This window comes from Drosophila kikkawai, chromosome X (genome assembly GCF_030179895.1).
Source record: "Drosophila kikkawai strain 14028-0561.14 chromosome X, DkikHiC1v2, whole genome shotgun sequence".
Lineage (NCBI taxonomy): Eukaryota > Metazoa > Arthropoda > Insecta > Diptera > Drosophilidae > Drosophila > Drosophila kikkawai.
Window position 1 is genome coordinate 9,040,935 of NC_091733.1, and position 27,788 is coordinate 9,068,722.

Below are 27,788 nucleotides of genomic sequence, written 5' to 3' on the forward strand. Positions count from 1 at the left end.
GTATAACTTTTCGAAGTGAAATAAGGAATTTTTACTTGGTTATGATATTTTTTAACTTTTAAATACCTATAAAAATCATTATAGGTTAATATTTTATACAATTAATATCTTGCTTTCTTTGCTTTGCTTTAACTTGTTTTGCAACATTTTAATTTAATATTCTTTAATATAATAAATAACATAAAAAGGCATATTTCCTTCATAAAAACAAAAAAATTAATAACTATTGCTGAAACTTAGTCAGGTGAAAAAAAATAAAATAAAAATAGCTCTAAAGTATGCAGATCTTTTTTTATTGAATTCAATTCATTTTTGGCTTAGTTATTGATTTTAAGTGTAGTTTTTTTTTCCAAAAATTATAAAAAAAAATATTCCCAGTTTTTCAAAAATTGATAAGGGATAAGATTGTTACAAATTTAAAACATTGGCCAAATATTAAATTAAAAATAAATTTATTAAATATACAAATTTGACACTGTTATTCTGTAAGCGTGTAAGATTGATTTTGACATTTAACATGAACTTTTGCTCTTGCTAAATATTAATTATATGCATACAAACTATAAATAGAAACTAAAAAATATAAAAAATGTAATAATTTAAAGAAAATTAAAGGTAAATATCAGGCATCAGGTGGTTCGAATATTTGTTGACCAATTGTCGAAACAGTCTAACCGTTTTAATATAAAAAATCTGATATTAAAATTTAAGAATATATTTTTCCTATTTGCTTTTTAGTTTTTCCGAGAAAATTAGAAATTGCTGATAAATATTGATTTGCTTTCGTGCTGTTCTCCTCCTTGTTTTGATCGGCAAAAGCGAAGCGGGGAAAAGGAGTAAAGCAAAATGGCAAAAAACGGCCGAAATAGTGCCGTTTGTTTTTGTTTAGATTCTTTTTTGCGGCCGCCATCTTGCCGTCGTCTGCAATCCTTTTGATTCGCCATTCTTCTTTCATTTCATTTTTCGCTAAAAAATTGTTCGGTCCGAAAACGCTCCTGTGAAAACAGGATAAAAACGGTCAAAAAACAGTCGGAAAACTGCGGAAAACCGCGGAAAACCGTGGAAAAGCAATTTGACGTCGTGGAAAACGAAAATCCTGATGAAAAACTGAAAAATCTATGCCCGGGCTTTGATTTTGAAATTTTCTTTATCCTGCGCAAATGCAGATACAAGTGCGAGTGAAATAGAAATAGCATTCGCTCGACCGTAAAAAAGCGTTGAACGTGCGGGTAAAAGCTGGAAAAATCTTCATTGTGCTGCGTAGAGTCGTTCGTTTATTTATTTGTTTATTTTTTTGTTTATTTTTTTATGTGCAAAAGCAAGGGCCGACAGAGCCGATGTTTTTTTTTTATTTTATTTTTTTTTCTGTGTAAAAAAAAGATAAAGTGAAAAAGAAAGTGCCAGTGATTTTTTTATTATATTTTTTGTTTGGTTTCTGTGTATAAATTAATTAAAAAAGAAAAGGAATTTTGACGAACCAAAATCAAAAATGTGAGTACAAATTATCTCTTGTTTTTCCTTTGCGTTTTGAAAGCTACGCTACTTATTTTGTGTGTTACTTTCTTATTTTATTTGGTTACTTGCTGATATTGTTACTTTCTCCATATTTTCTAATGTACCGTTATTTTAACTGCTCTCATCTCGCACCAGGACTGCCAGAAGTGCTGCCACCTAGCTGTGTAGCTAAAAATCTACCTACAAATGTCAAAAGAATTATTTTACACGCTAGGTGGCTCTGTCTAAATTATTACTTAATTATTCTTTAGTTTTGTTAATTTACGCTGGAGGGCGTTAAGCAAGTCAATGAAAAATAGCAAGTAAAATAAAGAAAATACTTTCTCATATTTGTTTTTTTTTATTTGTGAAAGATTTTTTTTTAAATAAACATTTTTTTACAATTTAAGAAATAGTTTCTTATATATTTTATTTTTAATTTATTTACTTTTAATTTATTTGGTTTTAATTTTTAATTCAATAATTTAGCTAAATTTTGCCAAAACTAACCTAGTATAAGGAAAAACCCCAAAAATGGTTTGTTTTTTCAATGATTTCGGGACCTTAATTATAGTTAAAAGCGTTTTAAATGTTATATTAAGGTAGTTATGAGCCAAATTTAAGGAATTATAATTTATTAGAATAATATTAAATACTTAAAAGAGTCTCTTTGTCACATATCTTGTGGAAATTGTGGGAAGGAATCGTCTCGCATCTCATCCAGAGCTGCTGGGGTGACATCATTATCATCATCAGTGAAATCGATCGCATGAATGACCTAATAAACGCGACAATGAATGTGAATCAACGGCTTTGAATTGTTGGCAATGGGGGAAATTGGCCTGGCACTACAATATGTTTCATCTAACTCGTCTATATCCATTATCCAGCGTTGCATTTCACCAGAAACAGACGCGGTGTCGCCAGCTTCCTTTGCCAGTGACAGTTTTTACACAGAGAAAAAGGTTTAAAAAAATATAAAATATACAGAAAAAGTCATTAAACTCAAATAGAAAAATATATACCTTAAAAAAAAAATAAAAATTTAATTTTTGATACACATAAAATAACTGGAAAAACAGTATTTAGTTTAAGAAGGCTTTAATTATTTAATAAAATTGCTTATGCACTTATTTTTGTTTCAATGCACTCACCGCAACTGCACCCTTAATTAGTCGATCGGCATCGAGTGACGTTGACGCTGGTGTTGCTGTGTTAATTAATCAATGGAAAATGCCGTTTCACCCTTAATCACTCTTAAATGATCGCCCCTCCACGGCCACCGCCCACTCAGCCTCTCCAGGTTCCACTCACCCATTTATCCATTACGCATTCGGGGGTAAATTTTGTTGTTGCGATGGCGATTTCCTTGAGGTCTTTTGTTTAATTTCTTTCTTCGAAAATCGAAGGAGTGGGCATCGGAAATGGTCTAAGAAAAAAAGCTGGAGGATGGAGGCTAATTAAGGGGAAAGTAATTCAAGAATTACTCACACAACGCATTTATCACGCATCTTATTTAGACGGGAAATATATATGAGAGGTTCTAAGCAATGATTTGTTTTTAAAAAAGGCACCGGAAACTGTGTCGCAAAATAATCGCAATTACCTTAATATTGTCTCTTAAAAATATATAAATATAGGTTCCTTAAATCTGTATTTTTATATGATAATTTTATTGGCTGAACCTAAATTTCTTAATTTTTTAAACTAAGCCGAAAAATCATTTATTTTTATTAGGGATTTCTGTGCTAGTTTTTATAAGATAAACATATTTGCACACCAAATTATAGATTATTACAAATTGTATATTTTTTTAATCAATTTTTTATAATTTTAACGATTTTTTATTAAATTTACAAAAGAAAGGCGCCAAACAATTTGTTCCCTCTGTGCTTGGCTAAAACAATTCGGGTGTTGATGCTGGTCCAAAATGTATATAATTTATGGGGTCCGATTTTTTATATTAAAAATCTTGTTAAAATTAGCTTAATTTTTTTTCATAAGAGAAACCCATTTAAAAATAAAACTCGATCAAAAATGCATTCATTTGGAATCGGAAAACTGTTTTGTGAAGTTAATAAATCTGCATACATTATTTAAAATTTTTAAAATTAAAAAAACTTAAAAACTTAAATCTTAAAAAAAAAGACAAATGTATTTTTCTTTGGACATGGCTAAAACGATTCGACTTTTGATGCTGATAAAGAATATATGGTCAGAAATGACTCCTTCACGTTGCAAACCTTTTAAAACTAAATTTAATTGAATTACTAGATTCCTGATCTAGGTATGTTTTAATTTTGATATTTCCCATCATGGTCCCCAGTTAAGACTCTTTTCATTTATAAGGTGCTGAAAGAGTTGAAGAACTTGTGTCTGCCAAGTTATGTTTACTCATTTTCACAACATTTTTAATCAAATACTAGAGGAACTCTCAATCTCGCCGGTGATGGAACCGAAATAAGGCATTTGGCAATCATCATTCTGGGCCATAAAATCCATTTAGATAATTTGGTGTGTCGGTTATAAAAGCCGAGGTATAATTGCTCTATAATATAATTTATAGGTATAATTGTCTGAGTGGCAAATGGCTATTTCGAAAATTGAGTTGCCTAATAGGAACAAGTCGGGGGAAAAAAGAAAAAGGAGGATGGCCCACCACCAGAGATCAGTAAAACGAGCAGCTTTTGATTGTTATTCTGTATACATATTATATATACATATATATGTATATGTTTTGAATATATTTCGTCTATATTTTGATTCACTCTTTTGTATTTGTGCTTCTTTTTTTACCCCCAGCTCGGATTCGCTTTGCCTTGCCTTGTTTTGTTTTGGTTTTTCTTTTGTTTTCAGCTATTCTTACCATTTTGCGCATTTAACCATTTTTTTTCGACTGCAAAATCAATAATAATATCAACAAGAAAGGAAGCTAACTTCGGCACGCCGAAGTTTGTATACCCTTCCATAACCAGATATATTTCCTAAAAAATATTAAGTACAAATTAAAAAACTTGTTTTCTTTATGATTTTGTAGTTTTGTTTATTCTCTGTGTGTGTGTGTTGTTGTTGTTGTTGTTTTTGATTTAAAGTTTCTTGATTTTTTTAAATTTATAAACACTAAATTTAAGTTATTAGTACAAGTTGTTTTTAGCTCTTCATTGTTTTAAATATTTTTGTTTGCAATTAATCAATTATTTAAAATTAATCAATCAATTATTAAATATAGAATATGTATATATATAAATGTTTATATAAGCTACAAAAAAAAAGTCATCATAATAATAATAAACATAAAATAATAATAATAAGAATAATTTAATAGAATAAAAAATTAATACAATTTCTTTCTGTGTATGCGGTAAATTTTTGCTTCTTGTGTGTGTGTGCGTGTGTGTGTGATTTTTGGGTGTGTATAAATATGTGTACATGGCATTTTTTGAAATAGTTTTCTCTAACAAATTTTGTACAATAATTATTGAAAATGGTTCGTAAAATGTATTTCATTTTTTTGTTAATTTATAAAATATAAACAATCTTATAATGTGTGTGCGTATGTGTGTGTGTATGTGTAATGTGTGTGAGTAACAATTAGTAAAAAATAATTTCACATTGAAAAGCTGCGTTTTCAATTTCCTTCATTTGCTTTCCGCTTTTTTTCTTTCGCGAAGAAAACATAAGTATTTTGTTTAAAACTACATTTATTTTTCCATTCAGTCAATCAGTTGAAACGTTTTGGGCTGTCTATCGATACAAATGTCGATAGGCACAGAGACATGCAACCGTGCGCCAAATGCGTTTCCCACTGTGTTTTGTTTCTCATAAATTATATAGATATATATGCGTGTATATATATGTATATATAAAAAAATATTGTATATATGTCTGTATGTATAATCAGAATAATTAGATTTAAGATAATATTCCCACGCGATAGCCGATTATCGATTAGCTCTCATCTCTAATTGCTATCTGCTAATTGCTAACTGCTTTTCTGCTTTTCTCGCTTTCTTTGCTTTCAAATTGCAATTTAAATTTGAATTTAAATGAATTGAAATTTCGTGTTTTTTTTTTTTAGTTTTTGTTTTTCTTTATGTTTTCTATATCCTGCCTTCCTTTAAGTATTTTCAATAAGTCAAATGTTTTGTGTTTTTTTAAAACTCAGTACAGTTTTAATTTCGAATTCTTTTGTGTGTGTGTGATTTTTTTTGGTTTTGTTGTTTTTTTTTTTAATTTTTTGTATTTTTTTTAAATAAATTAAAATTTAATTTTAATGTTCGTTTTGTGGTGGGTGGGGGGTAGTTACGGGAAAAGAAATTCAGAAAATGCTTTCAATAGAAAAATTCTACGCTGGAGAATTTAAAGCAAACTGCACTGGTTTTAAGCTCCTTTCTCAGGATCACTACTCTCTCTCTCTCTCTCTCTCTTTCTCCCTCTCTTGATATCTCCCTCTTTGCTCTCTATCTCGCTCTCTCTATTTCTCTGGATTCCCATTTCTGCCTTCATATATATAATACAAGTTTCCATTGCTGCCCCTAGCCATGTGACGGACAACAATGACGTTCTATGGGTGGCTTTGGATCCCAGCTCCCAGGATCCCGATCCTTTCGAGCTGCTCAGCTGCTGCTGGCGCCGGCGGAGCGCTGCTGCTGATGGTGAGGCTGACGCTTGTGGTGACGCCGGGAGCGCCGGCATTGCGTCGAGCAGCACTCGTCCAGCGCCGGAGCAGCTGCGTCCGGTTTCTCAAACAATCGCCGCTTGCTGGAGACCCTCGTCTGCTGCTGTTGCTGCTGGCATGTGGAGCGGGAGCAGCGCTTGCGGTCACAGTTTACCTTGGAGTCCTTTGAAAATAAGAAGAACGGAAAATTTTCATTAGTTAATATATAAAAAAAAGGATCATTTATCGAAATTTGTAAAAAGAATTGAATCGATTAATCCGATGGAGAGATTAGAGACGGATCTCCAAGGGAAATTAATCGATCAAGTGATATAAAGAAGGCGTATTAAATATTGAATCTTGACACTCACCTTGCAGCGGCACTTGATGCACTTCTGCTCGCCGTGGGACATGAGGATCGGGTGCCACTCCTGGCCGTTCTCGTACACCTTGTTGACCACCTTGCAGCCGCCGTTGGCCAGGACCTCCTCGGCCGTGTGGCTGGGCGATCGCTGCATGGCCTGATCCTGCAGCACATTCGGATTGTTCGGAGTCGTCTTGTGGCCGCCGGAGCTGCTCTGCTTGCCCTCGGGACAGACCTTGCAGCAGGCCTTCTTGTCGGGCCGATATGCCAGCTTTTCGCTGCACTGCAGTGGCGGACATACGAGACGCGGACAGCGAATCTCCAGGGTCAAAGGATCACAACTGCAGGTGGTGCAGGTATCAAAGCCATTCGGTGGCAGGAAGGGATGCCAGCTGGCGCCAGCGGGATGGAACTGTTCGCCCAGCCGGCAACCCCGTCGTTGCTGCAGCAGATCCGTGGCATTGGTGGCCGGCGAACTATCGCCAACGATGACAGAGGAGGAAGAGGCCGAGGAAGATCCGGAGCCAATAGCAGTCACCTCCCTTTTGGGCACACAGCTGGGACAGCACTCACCCTCACGCTGGAGGAGCTGCTCCGTTGCGGATTTGCATTTGAGGGCCGGACACTTGATTACCTCGCAGCTGGACTGGCCGCGGAGGCAGGCGCACATCTGGCACTGGTCCTGGGCACTCCTCCACTGCTCCGATTCGTTGTAGAAACGTCCTGAGTGGAAACACTTGGTCTCCCCGGTCACCATATGGTTGTCATTGTGATCCCCCGGCACTGGGACATTGTTGTCCGTGTAAACGGGGAAGCAGTGATTGGGCACCTTGGTGCTCTTCAGCTTGCCACGGAGCAGGAGCTGCTTGGTGTGCTTCGAGTGGACCTCCAGATAGCAGACGCTAATCTCCAACTTAATCAGTTCCGCCGAGGGCATGCTGAGGAAGAAGCCCTCCAGATAGTTGCCATTGAATTCCTCCAGCAATTTTCGCGTCACCGGCGCCCCAATGGCCTCGATGGGCTTCTCCTCCAGATACAGTTGCAGATCCTGGGCGGCCACACCGTTGAGGGTTACCTCATAGTGTAGGTTGCATTCGTTATCAATGGACATCCAAGCCATGCCGACGGCATGTGGATTCTGTTGGTTCGAGTCTGAGTGCTCCTGCCGCTTCAAGAGAATGGGTTCGGCGGAGTCACGGGCATCGGCCACCGGACGGGGCACAAGGCGACCGCGGATCAGACTGGTCTCATGTTCGGTGGCCACATTAACGCCAAGTTCGCCGGCATAGAGGGACTCTAGAACCTTCGGTCCAAGCTTCTCCACACTGCCGATAGCCTGGTTAAAGTTGAAGCTTGGGGTGAGGTCCTCCAGCTTGGCCTTTCGTTTGCCCTGCTCCTCGATCAGGCTGATGTTCGGCCTGTCCCGGGTGTTCACATGCTCCGTCTCGATGTTGTAGGCCAAAGAGCCGTCCGTGTTCAGATAGACCCAGGCCAGGCCGCTGCTCTTGGTCGCCGAATCGCTGTGGGGAGCCAACAGAGTCTGGAAGATCTCGCAGCTCGCCCGAGTCACAATATGGCCCTGGATGCGGAGCTGAGGATACTTCTTAGACTCAACGGTCAGCAGGAGTTTGCCCCTCGACATGAGCCGCAGATTCTGTATGGAAATGGGCGACGATAGCTCCAGGACATTGATTTCGGCGGAGGGTTTGCGCACCCTGGGAATCTCATCAAAGACCAGCTCCTTGCGTTCCGGCAGCTCGATCCTAACACTCAGAGCGGCATCGGCGAACTCCTCGGCCCCAAAGACACCATTAAAGACCAGGGTCAAGTGCATGGAGGAGGCTGCTCCACTGCTAGTGGACACAATGGCCGTGCCACCGGCTCCCGCCAGCTGGGGATCAGCCCTGCCATTGATGGTCTGTGGTGGTTCCAGCAGCGAACTAAAGAGCTCTGTCTGCAATGCCGTATACTTGGCCACCTTGCCGGCGAGGGCCAATTCTGCCTGATGCTTGTTGCCCCACAGGAGGACCACATGGAGGCGATCGTCGCGAAGGATGCGCTTGTAATCCCTTGGCACTCGCCGCCAGACGCCGCAAATCTTACCAGTGGCATTTTGATAGACACTTAAGGTGCCCGCCAGGGTGGTCTCTAGCTGATGTTCTTCCAGGATAACGCCGGCATCGTCCACGAACTGGATGGCCCGAGGGCGACCGATGCGCGACGAGGTGTAGAAGGAGTAGTAAAGGTTTTTCTTGTGGAACAAAAAGCGAGCGGTGGCCACCACATTCTGTGGATTGTAGGTGGTGTACATGGACTTCATTTCCTCGCCCTTGAGGAAGTAGGAAGTGCGGCCCGTGAGTAGCGCAGCGTAATCTGTAAAAAGGGTTAATAGATGGGTTAGGTTCATGTGTTAAATGGTTCATGTGTTGTAAGGGGATATCTAGGAGATACTTGTATCTAGTAGATACTTGCAAATCTGCATAGTCTAATCAAGATTGAAAATTAAAATCTTGTCTCTCAAGACAGTTCCAATCAAGGAATTAACTTTTAATTAATTTTTTAATATTTTCTAGATACAATATCTTAATTATATGTATCTTTGGGAGTATCTCGAGGGTTTGTTTTTAGGGGTTTCCTGGTATTTAGTAGTAGGGGCTTTGTACTTACGTTTCATGTTGCGCTCTTCCTCCTCGTTGGGCACTGGCACATCCAAGGCAACATCCGTATCTGCAAGATATCAAAGGGAAAAAGAGAATACAAGGGTGAGATGCTGGGCGATAAGCCTTCGTTCGACCTTAAATGGAATTTAGATATTGCCAACAAACGCAACAAACGCTTCAAAGCAGCCGGTGTGTTCCCTCACCCATTGAGCTATTCGATTGAATGAGAAGGTGAATGGCGGGCGGAAGGGCGGATGCCAGGGGATCATGAAGATCATGAATGGCAGGCCTAGCCAGGTAGGAGTCTCTGGACCCGTACCCAGAGCCCAGGTGGCATTCATTAATCGTGCATAAATTGAGGGCGCAGGTAGAGGAGAATCAGCTAGGGGAAGTGCTGCTTAGGAGGAGTTCCCGGAATCCACATGACACGAACCTTTGGCGTGAAAGTAGGTGGACACATTTCCGCTGTCCCGCTGATTGACACCCGGGCTGGGAGAGCAAACATAAATCACCATTACCATGGGCAGCCTCCTCTTAGAAGACCGACAAAAGCTGATTAAAGCCCAGTCTTCAGAGACCCTTCACAGATTCTTCTCTGTCTGCTGCTGCTGCTCCCTCTCTGTCGTCTCTGTCGATGGCATTTCGATTATTTTATGCTATGGCTATCCTTCTCTTCTCGAAAAAAACTCCTAAGCCGCAGAAATAAAAATAAACGTAAAAATACTACAAAAAAAAAAGGAAAAGAGCGGGGTATCGCATAATGAAGGGCGACAAATCTGACACCTTGTATAGCATTTTATTGAGAGCCCAAGACGCGGCTCCAGGTTCAGGCTCAGACTCTGGCTGAGGTCCAGGTCCAGGTCTTGGGTCTGGACTGCCTCTGTGGCTTCTGCTGTCCGATCTTATCGCCTGATCTTAATACGAGCCACTTGGCCAGCCAGTTCTGGCTTTACCTTTGCCTCATTCTCAGTCTCTGAGCCCTGAGCCTCACTTTCAGCTTCAGCTTCGGCTTCAGCCTGAGCCTCATTCTTCCTTGCTTTTCAATTTGTGGACTCTACATTCTTGGGGCTTATTGGTGTCTTCTCTGGGCCTCGTTGGCTGCCCTTGAATCGCATTTGCAGATGAATGAAATTTTCGTTCTTCTTTTTTTTTTAGGGTTTTTTTTTGTAGCTCTGCTGTAAGCCAAGATAAATGAGTTTTGGTGAGCACAAAGACGACGACACGTTGCCGCACGAGGAATGGGTAACGGCTGGACACCGGCTATGGAGAGGGAAATGCTAAGGAGGAGGGGGAAACCCGAAGCCGACAAAGCCAGAAAGCCAGAAAGACCGAAAGACAAACGACACCTTGGCATTGAGTCAACGCTTTGGTATGTGGGGTCGGCCCCAAAAAGAATCTCGGCGGCAGCTCATTAACAAAAAAAATCAGAAAAAAATATACAAACGAAGAGAGAAAAAAAAGAACACAACAGATTGAAACAGATCAGCAGAGATCAGGAAAGGGAGTATCAATAGATTAGTCTTAAGATCAGATCTTGGCTTCATATCGGAGTTAAATGCTTTTCCCTGAAACCTGTGACTATTAAAAATCGAACTTAGCAACCATAATCAACCATGATCACCACTTTATTAGCCGTGATCCTACCTGAACCAACCCGATCGGGCCACTATAATGACCCTACAATTATGATAGCTACTCTCTCTCTAGCCAATAGATGAGAGAGATTAAGGAGCTTTTGGGAGAGGTTGCCAATTCGGGTTAATAAGAAGCCTGAAGACTAGAAGGAGTCCAAGGGGTCTTTGGGGGCTTCAGGTACTCCCTCTTCCTCTGCCCCCTGTTTAATCTACGATTCGATTTGGCCAAAGACCGGACGCCTTGTTAGCTCTATTTCTCAGCCTTATCGCGGGCCACAATCTCCACTTAAGGTTGAGAAAAAAAAACACACACACACAGAGTGAAGAGAAATAAAAACTGGAGAGTGGGAACATAATAGACAGTTCCGTTGCCGCTGCCGATCCAGAACCGATAAAGATAACGATATAGATAAAGATAAAGTCGAAGATTTTATTGTTCGATGGCGCAGCTCACGCCTGGCCATAAAAATGAATTTGGCCCCGATACCAATCCCGATACCGATCCCATGCAATCCTTTTGTGGCCACCACAAAGTTGCTGCTGGGAATCGAGATCCAGATTGAGATTGGAATCCGAAACGGGCAAGGGAAAGGGTAGGGCTAAGGTAAGGTAAGGTATCGAAAAAGGGATGGACTCTTGACCAAAAGATGTCATCAAGTTGAATTGTCAACTCTTGGTTCGACGCTCTCTCTCTTTCTCTCTCTAAAACATTACGTTTTATTGTCTACCTGAGGGGATATGGGCCCTGAGCCCGTTTTGGTAAAATAGGGACCGCCCGCCGTTTGTGGCGGCAAATGAGATAATTTAATAAGCGTTAAAATGCTCGAGTTATGTCATTATAAAAATGAACGAACAAAAAAGTAATGCCCGCGCATAAATTAATGGCAAACGCGGGCGGGAAGAGTCCGGTGTTGTCGGGAGAAGGGGGTAGCATCGATCGGAATCGATCGCTGGAAGCTGGAGGCTGGAGGAGCAGCAGCCAAAAGATGCGAGATCCCAAAATGGACATTTAACGAAGGCAGAGGCAATTGTTGATGTTGATTATATGTATGGCCATGTCATGGGCTTCGAGCTTCGAGCGGCGAGAGCATCGGGGCAGCCTGACAACTTGCCCAGGACCTGGGCTTGAAAACACAGTGGAGACTGGGCATAGACAGACAACAGGGAGAGGAGTTATGTTTTTATATATATTAACTTATTTTATATATCCTTTAACTACCAGAGAATATTTTAAGAAATGTGAGTTTAAAGAGGAAATTAATATTCAGTTGCAAAAACTTTTAATTTAAATTATAAAAAAAAATTAAATTAAAATTAAATTTCACATCTATATAATAAAATCTATTAAAAATATATATAAAATATAAATGTATATATTTTAAATTTATAATATATATTTAAAAATAAAAATGTTTTTACCAACCAAAGGCTATTTTATATATAAAATGTTTATGAATTTTAAGCAAGGAAATTTCAAAGAAATTAAAACCTTATCTATTTTCTAATTTTGTAATATTTTTCGAAGAATTTCAGATCAAAAATGTTCCCCTACATTTTAATTTTCAAAAAAGGAACTATACATTTTAAAAGATTCAAAAGTTCTCTAAGAAACCCAGCAACTTTAAATGCTTTTTTTATAGTTTATAACTAAAAACTTCAAGTGTCTTAGGAATGTGATATTTAGTATCAAAATTGTCTGCCAGTGCAGCCATAATATGCGGACTATGAGGCAAAAAACCAAGTTAGGCAAAAAATAACTTTGGAAGCGATCGTTGCCAGGCTATGGCCTGTGTTGCCTGTTGCCGTTTGGCTTTGTTGCTGCGAAATATTTGTACAATAGCCTCGGCCCGGCTGAGATGGCTAGCTGGGATGGCTAGCTGAGATGGCCGAGATGGCGGCTGACTGCGTGAGAGCCAAAGAGTCTCAGAGTCTCGCTGGAAAAGCCGCGCCCGTGCCTTCTAACTATTTATGGCAAACGAGTTGGGAGTTTTGTGCAAAAAAAAAAAAACAAGCAACCAAAAAAATAAAAAAATATTTATATATAAAAAAGAGAAGGAAATTTTCGGAGAGGGGAAAAGTGAAATTGTTTTTTTTTTGTATTTTTTTTTTTGGGTTGGAAGTAAGGTCCGCGGGTCAACGGCTCTTTGCATAAGCAAAATGAAAAATTGCCGCAAAACGGAAACTAATGATGTGCTGCAGCCATGTACCCCTTTAACCCCTTAAAGCCGCTGCTGCCCATTCCCGTTTGCAACCAGTTTCCAGTTTGCCACACAGCAACACATGCAACGCGAGACTGGAATCCAGGCAGCACTTGGTCTGATTATGTGAAAAATGTCACAGAGAAATCTCTTTCTCTCTCTCCCTGGCAGAAAATTATCCAAAAATCCCCAGATTATATATTATAATATTATATATTATTCATATATATAGCTGATTCTTTGGTAATTGGTCTATTAGCCGGCACGTGCGCCCCCAATGGGGACCCCGGCAAAGTGCTTGGGCGCATACTTGAAATACTCTCTGCCTGTTCCGATAATATTGCCCTCAGAAACCGAGAAACAGAAACAACTTCAGGCGCCGTTTGGGCGATATAAAATAGATTGAAAATAAAACAAAAACACACGTAAAACACGAGGCAAAAAATACAACAGAGAGAGGGAGAGGGAGAGAGAGAGAGAGAGAGAGCAAGGCACAATAAATAAATGCAAAAGTCGCCGAAACACACCATTATCCGAAGTAGTGGACCAGGGAATATATATATATATATGTATATTGTAGGAATCATCAGACTCTGAGACATAAAAACGAAATATAAATTGCGTAGCGCTGACCTTCATTTCGGGCCAAGTAATTTTTCATAAACAATTTACGCGTTTCGGCCAAGTCCGTGGAATATATACTATCTGGGGGGGTTGGTATTATATAGATCGTGCAGCTGGCATCGCTGTTACGCTTAATTATTCACAAGACAAGATATAGCTAGGCGATATTGGTGCCTAATCCCGATTTATATTAGCCAAACCATTGGCGGCGTCAAAATATTGAAACATTAGGCGGAAATTATGGGTGCTGATTCGAAAATAAATAGGAATTTACGAAAATATACAAGAGGGTGAGGAGAGTGGGAGATGAAATCTGTGAAATCAGGGGATAAACTTCAAGTATCTATAAGATACTTTTCCTTTCAAGTTTAAAAAATGGCTTAAATATTCGTTTGTTTTTGAAGCATTTGTTGGCTCATATTTATATGTAGTTTTACTATATAAAGTGGACTTACCGTTCCGATCGCCGGGACAGGTCTTGCAGCATTTTCCAGGCAGGGAGATGGGATCATCGCATTTCGCTGGCGGACACTCGTTCTTGATATTGCGACACTGGACGCGTGCAACGATGCGGCGCTTCTTGGGTATCTAAAAAATAATAAACATAACAAAATATATAGTATAATAAACAACCGAAAATAATAAACAGAACTTGGTATATAAATACAAATTAATTAATTAAATTAATAATAAGCAAGACAGTTTCCCTGATTTATGCGCCTTGTTAGCAACCGAAACTGGCCCAATATTGGGCTTTATATAAATATAGAATGCCCTCTGTATTATCTTTTTTATAATTATTTTTATTTATATTTTCTTTTTGTGCCGCCACTCTACTGTTTGTCTTTTTGATGTTTCTCTCAGCGTTTTTTTATTATTAATTTTTATTGGTCGCCAGCGCGCTGGTTGCCGCCGCCGCCGCCGCCGCCACTGTGCTTAAAGTTCAACAGCAGCAACATGTTTTAAATAATTTTATGATGTGCTCATTTGCGACGCTTGCAGGCGACATAAATTATACTTAATTAATTTCAAAGCTGACTTTTATGCAATGCACATTAAAAATTAAAGCAAAATGCGAGTATACCCGAGTAATATCTATATAGAAAGTGAGGGATGCGTCTGGTCCAGCGCAGACTAGCAACAACAAGGCAAGCAATTAATTTTTGTCAAGCAATTTTCCGATATCCCCAAACAGTCGATACCGATACCGATTCCCAGCAGACATTGCGGATGGATCTTATTCGGATCCAAAAAACTATAGCATTTTCTGCCACTTTATTATCGTTTATGAGCCTGAATCGAACGTTTTGTCCGCTTGAAACCAGCAAAACTATCGTTTTCAATATCATAAACGAACGTTCTTGTCCGCTGGGCTCGAATTCAGAGTTGGATTTGGATTCCCTATGTATATACATATATACATATGTATGTGGGGTGCTATGTTTTTTAACTCGCCGAGGACACCGTCAACGACGAGTGTGTGACATTTTTATGTGTCGCTTTCGGTGGGAAAATGGTCTTGCCCTCGCCACGCCCCCTGTTTCTTGGCACTGCAACATGTTTGTATGTATTTTCCTTTTTGTTTTTGTTTTTTTTTTTTGCGTAATTCGATCGAACCGCCACGATTTTGTTTTTCAATTTCAGCCAAAGTCTGGGCAAGGCTAGAGAATATTTGGCTCTGATTCGCAATATATCGCATAGGGGAGCATAAAGCTTTCAAATCGATATTAATCATGCGTGGAAATGCCATAAATTAAGCGCGTCCAAACTGAAAACACAATCATTTTCATTTGCCGACGTCTTTTAGCATTTTTCAGCATTTTCTATTTGGTTTTTCCTCGTGTACCCAGTGTCGACGGTCATTAGTCAATTTTTGCTTGGTGTCTGCCCGACGCCGCCCATCAGTTGGAATTTGTTGGCTATTTTGCATCTGAGGTGTATCTTTCAAACTTGCCAATCGGCGGGGGTTTTTATAAAGGGAGTTTTTTTTTTTTTGTAAGTTTTCAGGTAGATTTTTTGGTAGTCTTAAGCTTAAAATTATAATTAAAATTTATATTTAAATTAAAAATATAGTAAAATAGATATAGTTGACTTACCGCCACGCATTCGCACTTAATGCAGTACATAACGCCAAAGGGTGGACCCAAATCCGCATACCAGGTCGAGCCCAATTCACGCAGAACCTTGCCAAATTGACATTCGGTGACTAAAAGTAAGGAAAATATACAAAAAATAATAAATATAAATAAATTAATAAAATTAAAATTAAAAATTAAATCAAAATTAAAAATTAAATTAAATTAAAAATAAAATAGATTAAAGCCAAAGTCCCACTCCCATTCCCTTGGGCTTTTTCAATTCCCATTTAAGATCTGTGTGAACTCTCGAATGTTGATTTCCAATTTTTGCCATTTTATTTTTCCTTTTTCCCGTTAAATTTTTTGTTCAGGTTGCTGGCGCCAGTCAGCAATGCAATTGCCCATATATACATGTATATATATATATGGAGGTGTATATATGTATATAGCTATAGCGATGCCTATATATCAGCGGCGATGAGCCAGAGCGAGGTTAATAATAATAATGAAAAGCCATAAGCGACTGAGACGCCCACAGGCGAGATCCCAAAACCCAAACCCAGACCCAAACCCGTACCAAAGCCAATCGATCAGCGACTAATTAACTTCAATCGAAAAAAAAGAGAGGCTCCCAGCTGGAAAATGCAAGCAGTCTGTCATTTTCACGTTTTTTTCGCATTGGGTTTCGCCTCGATTTCGGGTGGGCGAACGCCATGCAATCAGAATTCGAATCAGAATCGGAATCGGTATCGGTAGAAAAATAAAAAAAAAATATATATATAGAGAGACATAGAGAAAGAAGAAAAAACCTGGCGCCACATTCGCTGAGAGGCGTTGAGTCGCTTCCGGCAGCGTTTTCAATTACAAATGCAAGTCGGTACACCGGAAAAAAGATAAATTTGGTATTGAAAAAAAATCTATAAAAATCAAGCAACGTTTTATGATAAATCAAGTAGTTTGTTTTCAGTGTATCTAAGCAGAAGCAGCCTCTCAATGGGGCGCCAACAAGTGTCAAATTGTGGGAATAATCGGGGGAAAAAAACATAGATCTGCAGCATCCAATTTAGATTAGAGATGAAATTTCATTAGCAGCTTTTTGTGTTAGTGTTTTTTTTTTTTTGGGTTTTCAATTTTGATATCGATTTGGTTTTCGACTTCGACTCTATTAAAACTTTGCACAAAATGCCACAAAATCGTATGCAAATCGGCCAATTCGACGCGTTAAATTATTAATATATTTAAAAATACCGACAAACAAACACACACACACACACACACACACATGTGTCTCTCGGCAAAATTATGCTAAAACTTTTGGCGCCACTCATAAAAAATGTAAACGAAACAAAAAAGATACAAAATGCCGACAACAAAAGCTGGCAACTAGCAACTGGCAGCTAGCAGAGAAAACGATAAAAACAAATCAAATCAGGCAGGCAAAGGCCCAAAATTGGTAGCTTCTCGTAGTTGTTGTCGTCTGGCAATGATATTTAATTAAATTAAACAAAAAGGCGACGAGCGGCGAGCGGAAACGCGGCCAACACGCGCCGAAAACGCCAGGGAAACGCGTCAAGAACGCAGCCAAGAAAACGCGAGGAAAACGCAGGAAAAAGGTTGAACAACTTTAAGTTGTTTTACAAACCTTTTAAAAGGCAAAAACAATTGTAATAAATATATATAACAATTCCAAATTCTGAATAATTATTATAAAATAAAAATTCATTTTTATTCAAGTTATTTACTTGACTTTTCGCTGCGTGTATCTCTAAACCCGCCCCAGTTGACACCTGTTGCCGTTCTGTATGTGGCTCCCCCGCGGTTATCGCACACATCATTCACAATTCCCATATCTTGGCCAAGCCATATCATGCTGCCCTGATAATCACATTTGTTTTCGGTATAAAAAAAAGAAGGAAAATAATATAAAAAGAAATAGAGACTCGAGGCAGAGGCTATAAACTACGAGTAATTAGCTAAATACACGTGATGGCCTCAAAATTTACGGCGATCGAGAGCAAAGTTACTGGCGAAACCCAAACCAAGCGAATCTCAAGAGAATCCACAAAAACGTATCCACTGAATCCACTGAATCCGCCGGACCTGTTGACGGCGCCATGGCGTATACGTGATAAGTGGCGCTAACGACGCGCGACGTTTATCAATTTGTTGTTGCTGCTGCTGCTCGTCATTGGCGCCAGCTTTATTTGCGTGCGAAACAATTTAAATACTCGCACAACAAACACACACATAACATGCTGCTAGAAGAGAGATCGGATCGGAGCAGATATAAGCTATATAGAGCGATAATCCTCAGCCCCCATAGAGGAGGAGGCTGCTGGGATCATTAATCATATTGCAAGTCTTGATCTTCCACGGCGTGTCACACATTTCACAGAAAGTGTCTCGCATAACAATCAAATGAATTAAATGGAAATTTCAATTTAATTTCATTTAATGCCAAGCTTAAATACATTTTAAGGTGTTTTATTTTTAATTTTAAGTTAATATTTTAAAGGCAATCATGGGAAATTAGTTAGAAGACTTTCTTATGGATTTATAATCAAATAATATTATAATAATATATAATATAATTTGTTAATATATTTGTACCATTTTTATATTTAATTGTTAAGGTCACAAATTCAAGGTATTTTTTGATAATGGAAGTATCTCCAAGGGCTTTGGTGAAAAAAATAGTAAAAATACCAAAAGAAATTGGGGAAATTATAAAGTAATGGTGCAAAAAAAACACCCACAAACGATTCTTCATATATATAATTACATATATAAATACATCTTGGACGCTATCTCGCTCTCCTGACACTCCACTTCCTGTTTTGAACCTCAGCTGTTATTATTATTATTGTGTTTGCCACAATTTGTCTAGACATTTGATGTATGACCGCGAAAAAATACAAAGTGCGGCCAATTTTGGTTCGGTTTTTCAATGTGTGTGCAATGGATTTTGTTATTTTTATTATTTTTGTATTTTTGCAATTGGGATTCGATTTGGAATTGATGGACAAGCCCGAATGAAAACAGAGGCTGTCCGGTAGTCAGTGAAATGTGCAAAATATTTGAAAAATATTTGAAAAATATTCGAAATATTTGCAATAATAGCATATGTGAGGAGGCAAAGTCAGTGCATAGTGCCGTCTCGAATTTTCCCCCACTTATGTATGTATATATTTTGTTGCAGTGCATTGACTCACAGAGAGCGAGGAAAAGAAAAGTGCAACAACTGTTTTTTGTGGTTTTCCGTGCTCGAAAGTGTCTGCGGCATACGAATCATTAGCAAACAAATGTTAAAAATAATGAAAAACCAAGCCACACCACACACACACACACACACATCCATCCACGTTGCAACCCCATTGGCCAAGTTGACAGGCTACAAAAGTGGCCAAAAACGAAGAGTGTTTTGAAGGAAATCTTAGATTTAAAAGGAATTTAATAAACTATATAATTTGTTTGCCTTTACTTTGTGTTTGTTTTTAATTAAACAAATAAAAAAATATATATTTAACAACTGGAAAAAATATATATTTAAAATGAAACAAATGCCTAGCTTATATTTCAATACATCTTTAGTCCTTCAAGCCGGATAATTTCTGAGGACTTTGTAATACCCTTCGATTATCTAGTGAAAAAAATCACACAACCTGCTTAATTGATCCCTGATCATCCGTAGTATTTTGTTCTAAAAACTAAACATTGTTAATTGCCTTAAAGTCTTAAATGTATTTTGTTTTAACTGACACTTTTGTGACCTGTGCCGCCATAAAGACAACAAACTATGTTCCCTGTTGGCTACAATGTGCTAATTACAGTCAGGCAGTAACAGGACCAAGGAGCAAATGGGGGGCCAGGCATATATACATAGATACATGTGTCATCAGGAAAATGGACCAAAAGATTTTCCGCTGCCAGCATCAGACGACGCTGACTCACATGACGCAGAACCAGCAGTGGCGGCGTCGAATTGTCGGCTATTTTTTGTGTGCTGTGTTGTTGTATCTTTTGTAGACATATAGATACAAAGCATAGACATATATATATATTATATATATATATACATATATATATATATATATATATATATACAGGGACAGAGCGAAAAGTGCCTTTGAAAATTTTGGCGCTCGTACGCGCTTTTAATTGAGTTAAAAGATCAGCGCAGATCGGTTGCATATAGCTGTGCGAAATATATAGACCAGGCCAGGCCGCTGAAGCTGTTTTCATTTATCTATACATCTATCTGATATACATATATACATATATATTATATGTATATATACGCCTTTCTATACATTTATTTATTTGCTCATTTCGTCGCTTGTTTCTTTTTTTTGCCGCCGTCGATGCTCTTGTTTAATGTTATTTTTATTTTGCGCCTTAATTAATTGTGGCAAAATAATTAGCGCAAATGTTAAAGCTCAACGCTGGCCATCATAAAATCCAATGAGACGAAAGGATGAGCCAAGAATCGGCATCAAAACGTGAGACTTAACGAGGCGAAAGGAAAAGTGATGATAAAAATGAGGGGGAAAATTCAAGAAAATTATGATTTTCTTGGTTTGAGATAACCATGTTACCTCCAAAGAATTTTGACAGCTACGAGTGTCGAGCTGTCAATCAGTCCATCAAACAGTCAATCAATCAATCGATCGATCGATCGTTCGATCGAAATGAATAAAGTTAATGCCGCGGCGGCAAACAACAAAAATTTTAAATGAAATATTTGTTCAAATGGTTCACCACTGCGACTTGTTTGTTTTATAAGCAATTAAATTATTTAAGTGCAAAGCAAACAAAGTCAAAATGCCTCTCGGTCAGGCTTTTACTTCAACTGAATTTCCCCTGTAGGTTTTTCCCCCACTTTTCTTTAATTTCTTTACATTTTTTTTCTTTATTTTGGGGACACGCCAGTTCTAATGAAGATTTCTAATGGTTGATTAAGTGCGTCGAGGAGAAAAGTGCACGGAAAACAATGGTATATAAAATTCATTATGAATATTATGGAAATCGGGGTATTTATCAGATCATTTTGATGGACTTTTAAGCTATAAGGTTACTATTTTCAAGAGCCAAATGTAATCTTAGTTCAATATTATCCTTTCCTAGTATTTCTTTAATTTTTTTTCCCTGTGTATTTGGGTGCTTGGAAAAGGAGGCGGGGCTGTAGGCGGCATGAGGGGTTTGCCTTGTCATCATCGCTTGTGGTCGCTTTTCCGTTGATAATTTATGACAGCTGAGAGAGGAGGAGGAGCGGTGGAGCTCCGAGCAAACATTATTGGACGGCGGTGGCAACAAAGCAAACACAAATAACAACAACAACAATAAAAAAGCAGCCAAGCCGTTGGACAAATAGCAAATACATTCCGTCCTGTGAAAGCACCCCCAACTTAAGGTAAAAATAAAGTTCAAAAGTGAAAAAGCCGCAAAAAAAGAGGGGCTCGTTCCTGTAGATTTTCTCTATTTTTTTTTTTCAATGAATTCTTTTTCGTTTGTTCTTGCCTTTCTCTCAGGGGGTTGAAGCCAAGAAAAATTGCTAAAAAAAAGAAAGCACTGTTTCTTTCCTTTTTTTTTTTTGCTTATGTAAAAGACAAATCTTTGGCAAAATCTCTTTTGCTATCAATATTGTTTAGTACAGTGCGTTTGCATAAATATTTTAAGGATATTAAGGAGATATTTACTAATATTCAGTGATGCCTAATAATTTCAATTTGAAAAGATTGTAAAATGCAGTCATAAATCCTTACAAACGATCTATGGATCATTTATGTGTATATATAGCTTTATATTTCTGTTTTGCATTTTACTAAATATAAATTCCAAGTTTTTATTTGGTTTTAATTAATTTTGTTGTTGTTTTTCTTGCAATTTTGGAACAACAACAATGATGAACACATTAATTTTCAATGATTATTTGTATTTTGTTGGTTTTAGTTTTTGCATTTTTCAATCCCCGCCCTCCTATCCACCTCCTTGAATTATTTCACCCAAAAACGTAGCCGTCGCCTTCCTTTCCCATTTACAAACCAAATCACGCGACTGCGACACAGATGTTGAGACCAAAAACAACAATAAATACTAAAAAAATCAACAAAAACTACAAATAAAAATACAAATATATAAATTTATACATGTATTTGTATATATATATATATAAATTACTACAATAATAGAAGCCACAAAATACGCTGGTGGGTTTTGGGTGTATTTTATTTTTTTTTGTTGCATGGCTAATTTTAAATGCGCTGATAAGTTGCACAAATATGCTGAGGATGTATTTTGTTTTCGTTTTTGTATTTTTGGGACTGCAATGAATGGGCAGCAAAAACAACAACAACAACAGCAGCCGGTAAAGCGCGTCACGCGACACGCGATTTGCGGCGATTTTTGGGGTTTCTTCTCATTTTGGTGGGCGTTTTTAGCACGAAGAAAATATATAGTATATATACGAATGTGCGACTATTAAAGGGTAAATTTAATTGTCGAGCTATGCAATTGCATGCCCAATTGCAAATAACGACACACAAAAATTGCCAGCGAATTTTTATACAAAATTAAATATGTTCAGCCGAGCGCAAGCTCATTAGGAGGCCTCTTTAGATCTAAGAAATATTTTGGTTATATTTTAATTTCAATAAATTAAAAATATTCATTAATTTTTGGTAAGCTAGAAATTTCTTGAAGTTTTGCTCATTTTTATGGCTTTATACAGGCGACAAGCAAAGTCAAAATGGGTCTGGAAACTAGGAAAATTCCTTTTTAGTTTACTTTATATTTCCTTAGAAGCTTTCCAGGTTCGAGAGGGTGTTCTTTTGGGTTTTCCTTGGTGAAAAAGTGGGCAACACCACACTGTGGCCACTGATTGCGTCTTGATAATTAATGCATGGCAAGAATGCGGCATGTGCTAATGAAAGGCAAGGCAAATGCCACCGAGAAGAGATGGGGAAAGATATGAAGATGGAGCTAGAGATGGAGATGGAGAAGGAGCTAGAAAGATGAAGCTAGAGATGGAGATCAAGCTAGAGATGCTGAGATGGATGGCGCCCATAAAAACGAAGGAGTCTTCCGCGAGGCGGCAGAAGCAGAAATCTGTTATTAGCTGTCAACTCTCAACGGATGCCCCCCGTCTCTCTCTGTGGCAATTCAAACTCTATCCCCCATCCACATCCACATCCCAATAGCCTTAGCCATCGCCATCGCCATCGCCATCTCCATTCATTGGAACGGAAACGGCGCAGAGCCTACGGAATCGACTCAATGAGATCGTATCGCCTCGCAGCGTATCTACTTGGCCTACGCTCTTGGCCAAATTAATTTACGCCAGACACACACACACACGGCATGATCCGGTGTTTGATGTGTGTGCTGTTTTCCCCTCTCAATTTTTTTTCGGGGTGGGCGAAGCGGAGTTTGCTGCAATTTGACACCTTGTGGGCATTAAGTGCTTCCTCTGCCCACACGCTGCGCAACCGCAACGCAACGCAACGCCTCCTCCTCGGCCTCTTGCGTCTGTGTGGCAAATGCAACAAATTGGTTGCATTTCGCATGGCACTGGCACTGGCACTGGCACTGGCACTGTGCCCTCCTCCTGGCAGCTCCTCCACAGCTCCACAGCTCTGGCCCCCATCCATCCTCTTCCTGGCCAGCTCGTTCCCCGTTCGAGTGGCTGACATGCAACTGACAACGACAACGACGACGACGGCGGCGGCGGTGGCTCATTTCGGGTGGCTGTCGCAGACGGCCCCAAACAAATGTCTGAGCCCCGCCCCTTGGCTCTGCCCCACCTCTGTTGCCCCCCAAAAACGGGGGCCTTAACGTGTTTCTGGGGAAATACACTGGCGGAGAGTATCTCAGACTTGTCTAAAACTACGTTTAGTTTGTTTAAAATATATAGTTTTAAAAGATTCTTTTGAAAGAAATTTCTAATATGAAGAGTTAAGTTAAATATTATTAAAGGGTATCTAAACCCACGGTTTTTTAAAAATGTTTTTCAAAAACTAGGCTTAGACTGTAAAATATATATTTTAGAAACATGCAAGGTTCTCCAACATATATTTAAAAGTTAAAAAAGCCTTTGTTTCTCTTGGAACTAAATTTGTATTTTAAGAATATACTTAAATCCGGCTTTAGGGTATCTAAAACTTCGACTTTTTGGCTCTGCATTTTCCTCATCTTCTTCGCTGATCATGATATGTTTGCCAAGAGAGAGACGGAGAGAGAGAGAGATTCCAAAACGAAACGAAATGAACGGAACGATTTTTTTGCCGTTGCCGGCGGCTTGTTGTGGCTGCTCTACGTAGGCACATCTTGATCTTTTTCGGAGTTGCCTTATTTTTTTTCTCCTTTTTCTTGGCTGTTTTTTCTTTGATTTTTTGTTGTTGTTAAGTTTTTGTTTTTGTCTGTGTGTGTGTGCGGTGTTTTTACACGCATTCATTAAAAATAAGTTAACAACTTTTTAACACCTAACTGGGCGGCAGACAGTTGAATAAATGAATTATGCTGACGAATGGCGGCGGCACCGTGGGACGAGGCTGGGGCTGGGGAGCAGGAGGAGGTCTCTTGGTCGCTCGGTCAGCTTGTTAATCAGTTAAATTAAATGCGAAATGAACAAAACGAATTGGCTGCTAGTTTGCTGGGCCTGTCTGCGTGGTCTTTGACGTTTGATTAGCCACAAAAAAAAAAAAAATAAAAAAAATACAAAAAGGAAAAAAAAGAGACAAGCTAAAGCCGTCCAAAAAAGAACTGTTTCGGTAGTTGTTGTTGCTTTTGGGTTTGCGTTGGCTTTTCATTCATTAAAAAAAATACAAGAAAAAAATACAAAATATATACACGCTGGATAAGTGTGTCTCGCAGCCATATAACGACTAAATTATGCCAAGACTTTGTATAAACAGAGAGATCTTTCGGCTGGAAGTGGGTGCCATATAGTATCTTGTAGTATCTCTGTTGTATCTGTAGGATGCAGCACACTGGGCCCAAAGAGTGGGCGTCAAAGTGTGCCATCTACACGAACCCAATTACAGGCCCTACTATAAACTCCACGAAACAACGTTTAAGGAGCGGTTAAATGAAGGCCAGTTTTCACCGGGCCGGGAAATTGCTTGAACATTATGAAAATGACCCACGATTTGGCTTAGGCCCAAAGTGATCTCTTACTTCCCGAGTTAACTTGACTTTGTCTCAGTGTAGAGTATAGCCTAAGCTCCTGGGCTAATCTATGGCTTTAGTATATAGGCTATATGTTCCGCTTCCGATCCCGATTCAAGTCTAAATCCCCGAGGGTAGCCCCTGGGGTATCTACAGGGCATCAACTGGGCTAAACAGAGCCAAACGGCGTTGAATGTAAGACGAGAAACGTTTCAAAGTCGCTGCTGCTGCTTTTGCTGCTGCTGCAACGTTAAACCGCAATCTGTTTTTAATTGAAAAAAAAAAAAAAATGGAAGATGGAAAATGGCAAATGGAAAAGTGGAAACTGCGGCAAGCTGGGTAACATAATAGAGCATGATATATGCGGCCTATATAGGTGTGTATATGTGAGTGAGTATGGACCATAAGGGAACAGGAAATGCAGCTAATCAAGCGTGTGAGCTGCAACAAATTGCAATTGCTCTCCATCTAGGTGGAGATGTATCTATATTTGTATCTAAATTTGTATCTATAACTGCATTAGTATCTGTATCTATATATTTGTATCTGGTAAGCGGCTTACGACGCCGACGCGTCTGCGCAAAAGCAGGCAAGCAGCAAGCGGAAGGGAATTCCCGCTTTCCGGATTAGTAAAAAAGGTGCCCTCTTGCCGTGTTGGGAATATCCCCGAGATGCTCGGGATTAGGGGTGCGAGCAGGTCCCGCCTCGACCTGTGCCTGATACCTGATGGTGGTGGCTATCTGCTACCTGTACTCGCTCGAGGGGATTTCCCCGATGTGCCGACACGGCGTATGCGCAATATGCGGCATCTTATGCAACACGCTGAGGCAGAGGCACAGGAAAACCCTCTAAGCAATACACTAAAACCTCTACCAATATTTTGTGGTAATAAAATATATACAACTTAAAATCGGCACCGCTTATTATCAGCTCCAGAGCTTTGGTTCTTTGAAAATGTTGTAATGATTATTTGAGATTAAATGAAGCTTCCACGAAAAAACTGACTGATAATAAATAAGTAGTTGCCAAGAATTGGAATAATATTTTGAATATTATATTTATATTTGTTTGATTTCAGAGGAAAATATATTAAACCAATTTAAATGGGAAATATTTAGGAAGTGAAGTCAAAATTAAATTAGGCAAAGAAAACGAAAATTGAATACAAAATAAATGAATGATTGATAATATTTTAAAATCATTTGAAAGGCATTTTAAAATAAATAAAAAAAATATATATTTAAAAACCTATTAAAGACTTTTAAAGTCAAAGTCTTCCTCAAAATATTTAACATGTTAACGGGGTTTTATACTTTTTTGATCTTTTTCCTTGGCTTTCCCGTAATTTTATTTGGAAAACAGATCTTAAAAATATAGTAAAATCACCTTTATGGAGAAAAAAAACCCCTGGAAATGATTACTAACTGACTTATATATTTGCGACCGTTGGTGTTTGTTTGGGCAAGTGGAAAATGGCAAGGTGGAAAACGGCAAATGGCTCGTGGAGAACGACACACGATACGGGAACGTATATACTAAGATATATATATATATAGTATAATGGTTACTGGACTCACCTGCTGGTCGGTTGGAGCGCCTGCCCGTGTCGGACTCCTCGAACATGAGCGGCGCATGCCGCCGCCCCTCCGCCCCGCCCGCCAAAGCCAAACATAGGAGCAGTCCGGCGAGGAGCAGGTGACGCAGATGGCAGGTTAGCTTCTCGGCGGAGATGGCTCTGCGGGATCTGCTGTGGATATCTTCGAGGGTGGCTGAGGCGGGGGTGGGGCAGGAGTAGGTGGAGGTGAATGAGGAGGAGGTGGAGGTGGAGGAGGAACTGCAGCAGGCACTGCTCCTGTCCATATCCAGGAGCGGCACTGTGCCGGTCGCCGTGGCCCACTCCGATTGCTTCCTCTGCTTGATGGCCATTATTATTATTTTTTTGTTGAGTTTTCCAAGTAGCGCTGATGTTGTTATTGATCCCGATCTGGCTTCAGATCGCTGGGATATATATTATATATAGAGCACGTTTGCACACAGAGTAACAGTAACGACAAAAAATACAAAACAAAGGTCGGCCGGCACACACACTCGCGCTCTGTTTAGTATATAGCTATATTATGTATTATATATCATATGTATTATATATATATGTATATATATATATATATATTCCGATTCCGATTCTGGTACTTCTCTTGCAGATTAGATAACACTCGCGGGTTTCGCGCGCCGATTTATTGGATTTATATTCTATTCGCTGCCTGCTTTCGCTATTTCTATTCGATTTTGTTTGCATAAATTTCAGCTTTAGCCGTGGCTTTAGCTTTGCTCGATTGTTCAGTTCAGGCCGCGGCACTATAGCAGCGGATCGAGAGAGATATATACGGCGATTCGATTCTTATTTCCTTCTTATTCTTATGCCATTTACATTTATTTTTATTTTTATTTTGTGTGCGTTTGCGTTTTGTTTGTTTTCGAGAGCGGTGCGACGGTGCGTCGAGGTTGTCGGCGGATCGGCGGCTTTTTATCTACTAGATACTTGGCGGTGCGGGCCGCCGTGTATATAGCTGCGAACGGAGGCGCTGCTGCGCTGCTGCTCTGCTGCTGCTGCTGCCGCTGCTCAGTGATGTCATTTATTTCGGAGCAAAAAAGCTAGATTACCCAAACAAAATAGCTAAAAAAAGCCAAATTCCAAGGGGAAATAGCTAAGAAAAAAGCCGATTTTTAGAAAATAATATTTTGCTTGTTATTATTATTTTTTTAATTTTAAGTATAAAATATTTAATCGAAGCAGTGAGGCTGCTTTTGCAGGGATCGCAAAAAAAGAGTTATGAGTAAAATAAAAACTAATCAAAATTAACAAATAAATTTTATTTTTAAATTTAAATAATGACGAATAAAATAAAATTTAAATTGC

General features: G+C 39.0%; 1 protein-coding gene across 1 annotated transcript; it reads right to left on the reverse strand.

The window, feature by feature from the left end:
- Positions 1–5,388: 5,388 nt before the first annotated feature.
- sog (short gastrulation) lies at positions 5,389–27,538 on the reverse strand. Its single transcript, XM_017173491.3, has 6 exons — positions 26,449–27,538; positions 15,728–15,837; positions 14,087–14,219; positions 9,183–9,242; positions 6,523–8,888; positions 5,389–6,335 (listed from the first exon to the last, which is right to left on the reverse strand). The coding sequence occupies exons 1-6, from the start codon at positions 26,795–26,797 to the stop codon at positions 6,111–6,113; spliced, it is 3,243 nt and encodes a 1,080-aa protein (XP_017028980.1). The 5' UTR covers positions 26,798–27,538; the 3' UTR covers positions 5,389–6,110.
- Between the last annotated feature and the right edge of the window lie 250 nt (positions 27,539–27,788).

Excerpts from the sequence above, each read along its gene's own strand:
- sog (XM_017173491.3), bottom strand. The coding sequence starts at position 26,797 with ATGGCCATCAAGCAGAGGAAGCAATCGGAGTGGGCCACGGCGACCGGC. Across the intron at positions 15,838-26,448 it reads GCGCTCCAACCGACCAGCAG|TCACCGAATGTCAATTTGGC; the intron begins GTGAGTCCAGTA and ends CCTTACTTTTAG. Across the intron at positions 8,889-9,182 it reads GGAAGAGCGCAACATGAAAC|ATTACGCTGCGCTACTCACG; the intron begins GTAAGTACAAAG and ends CCCTTTTTACAG.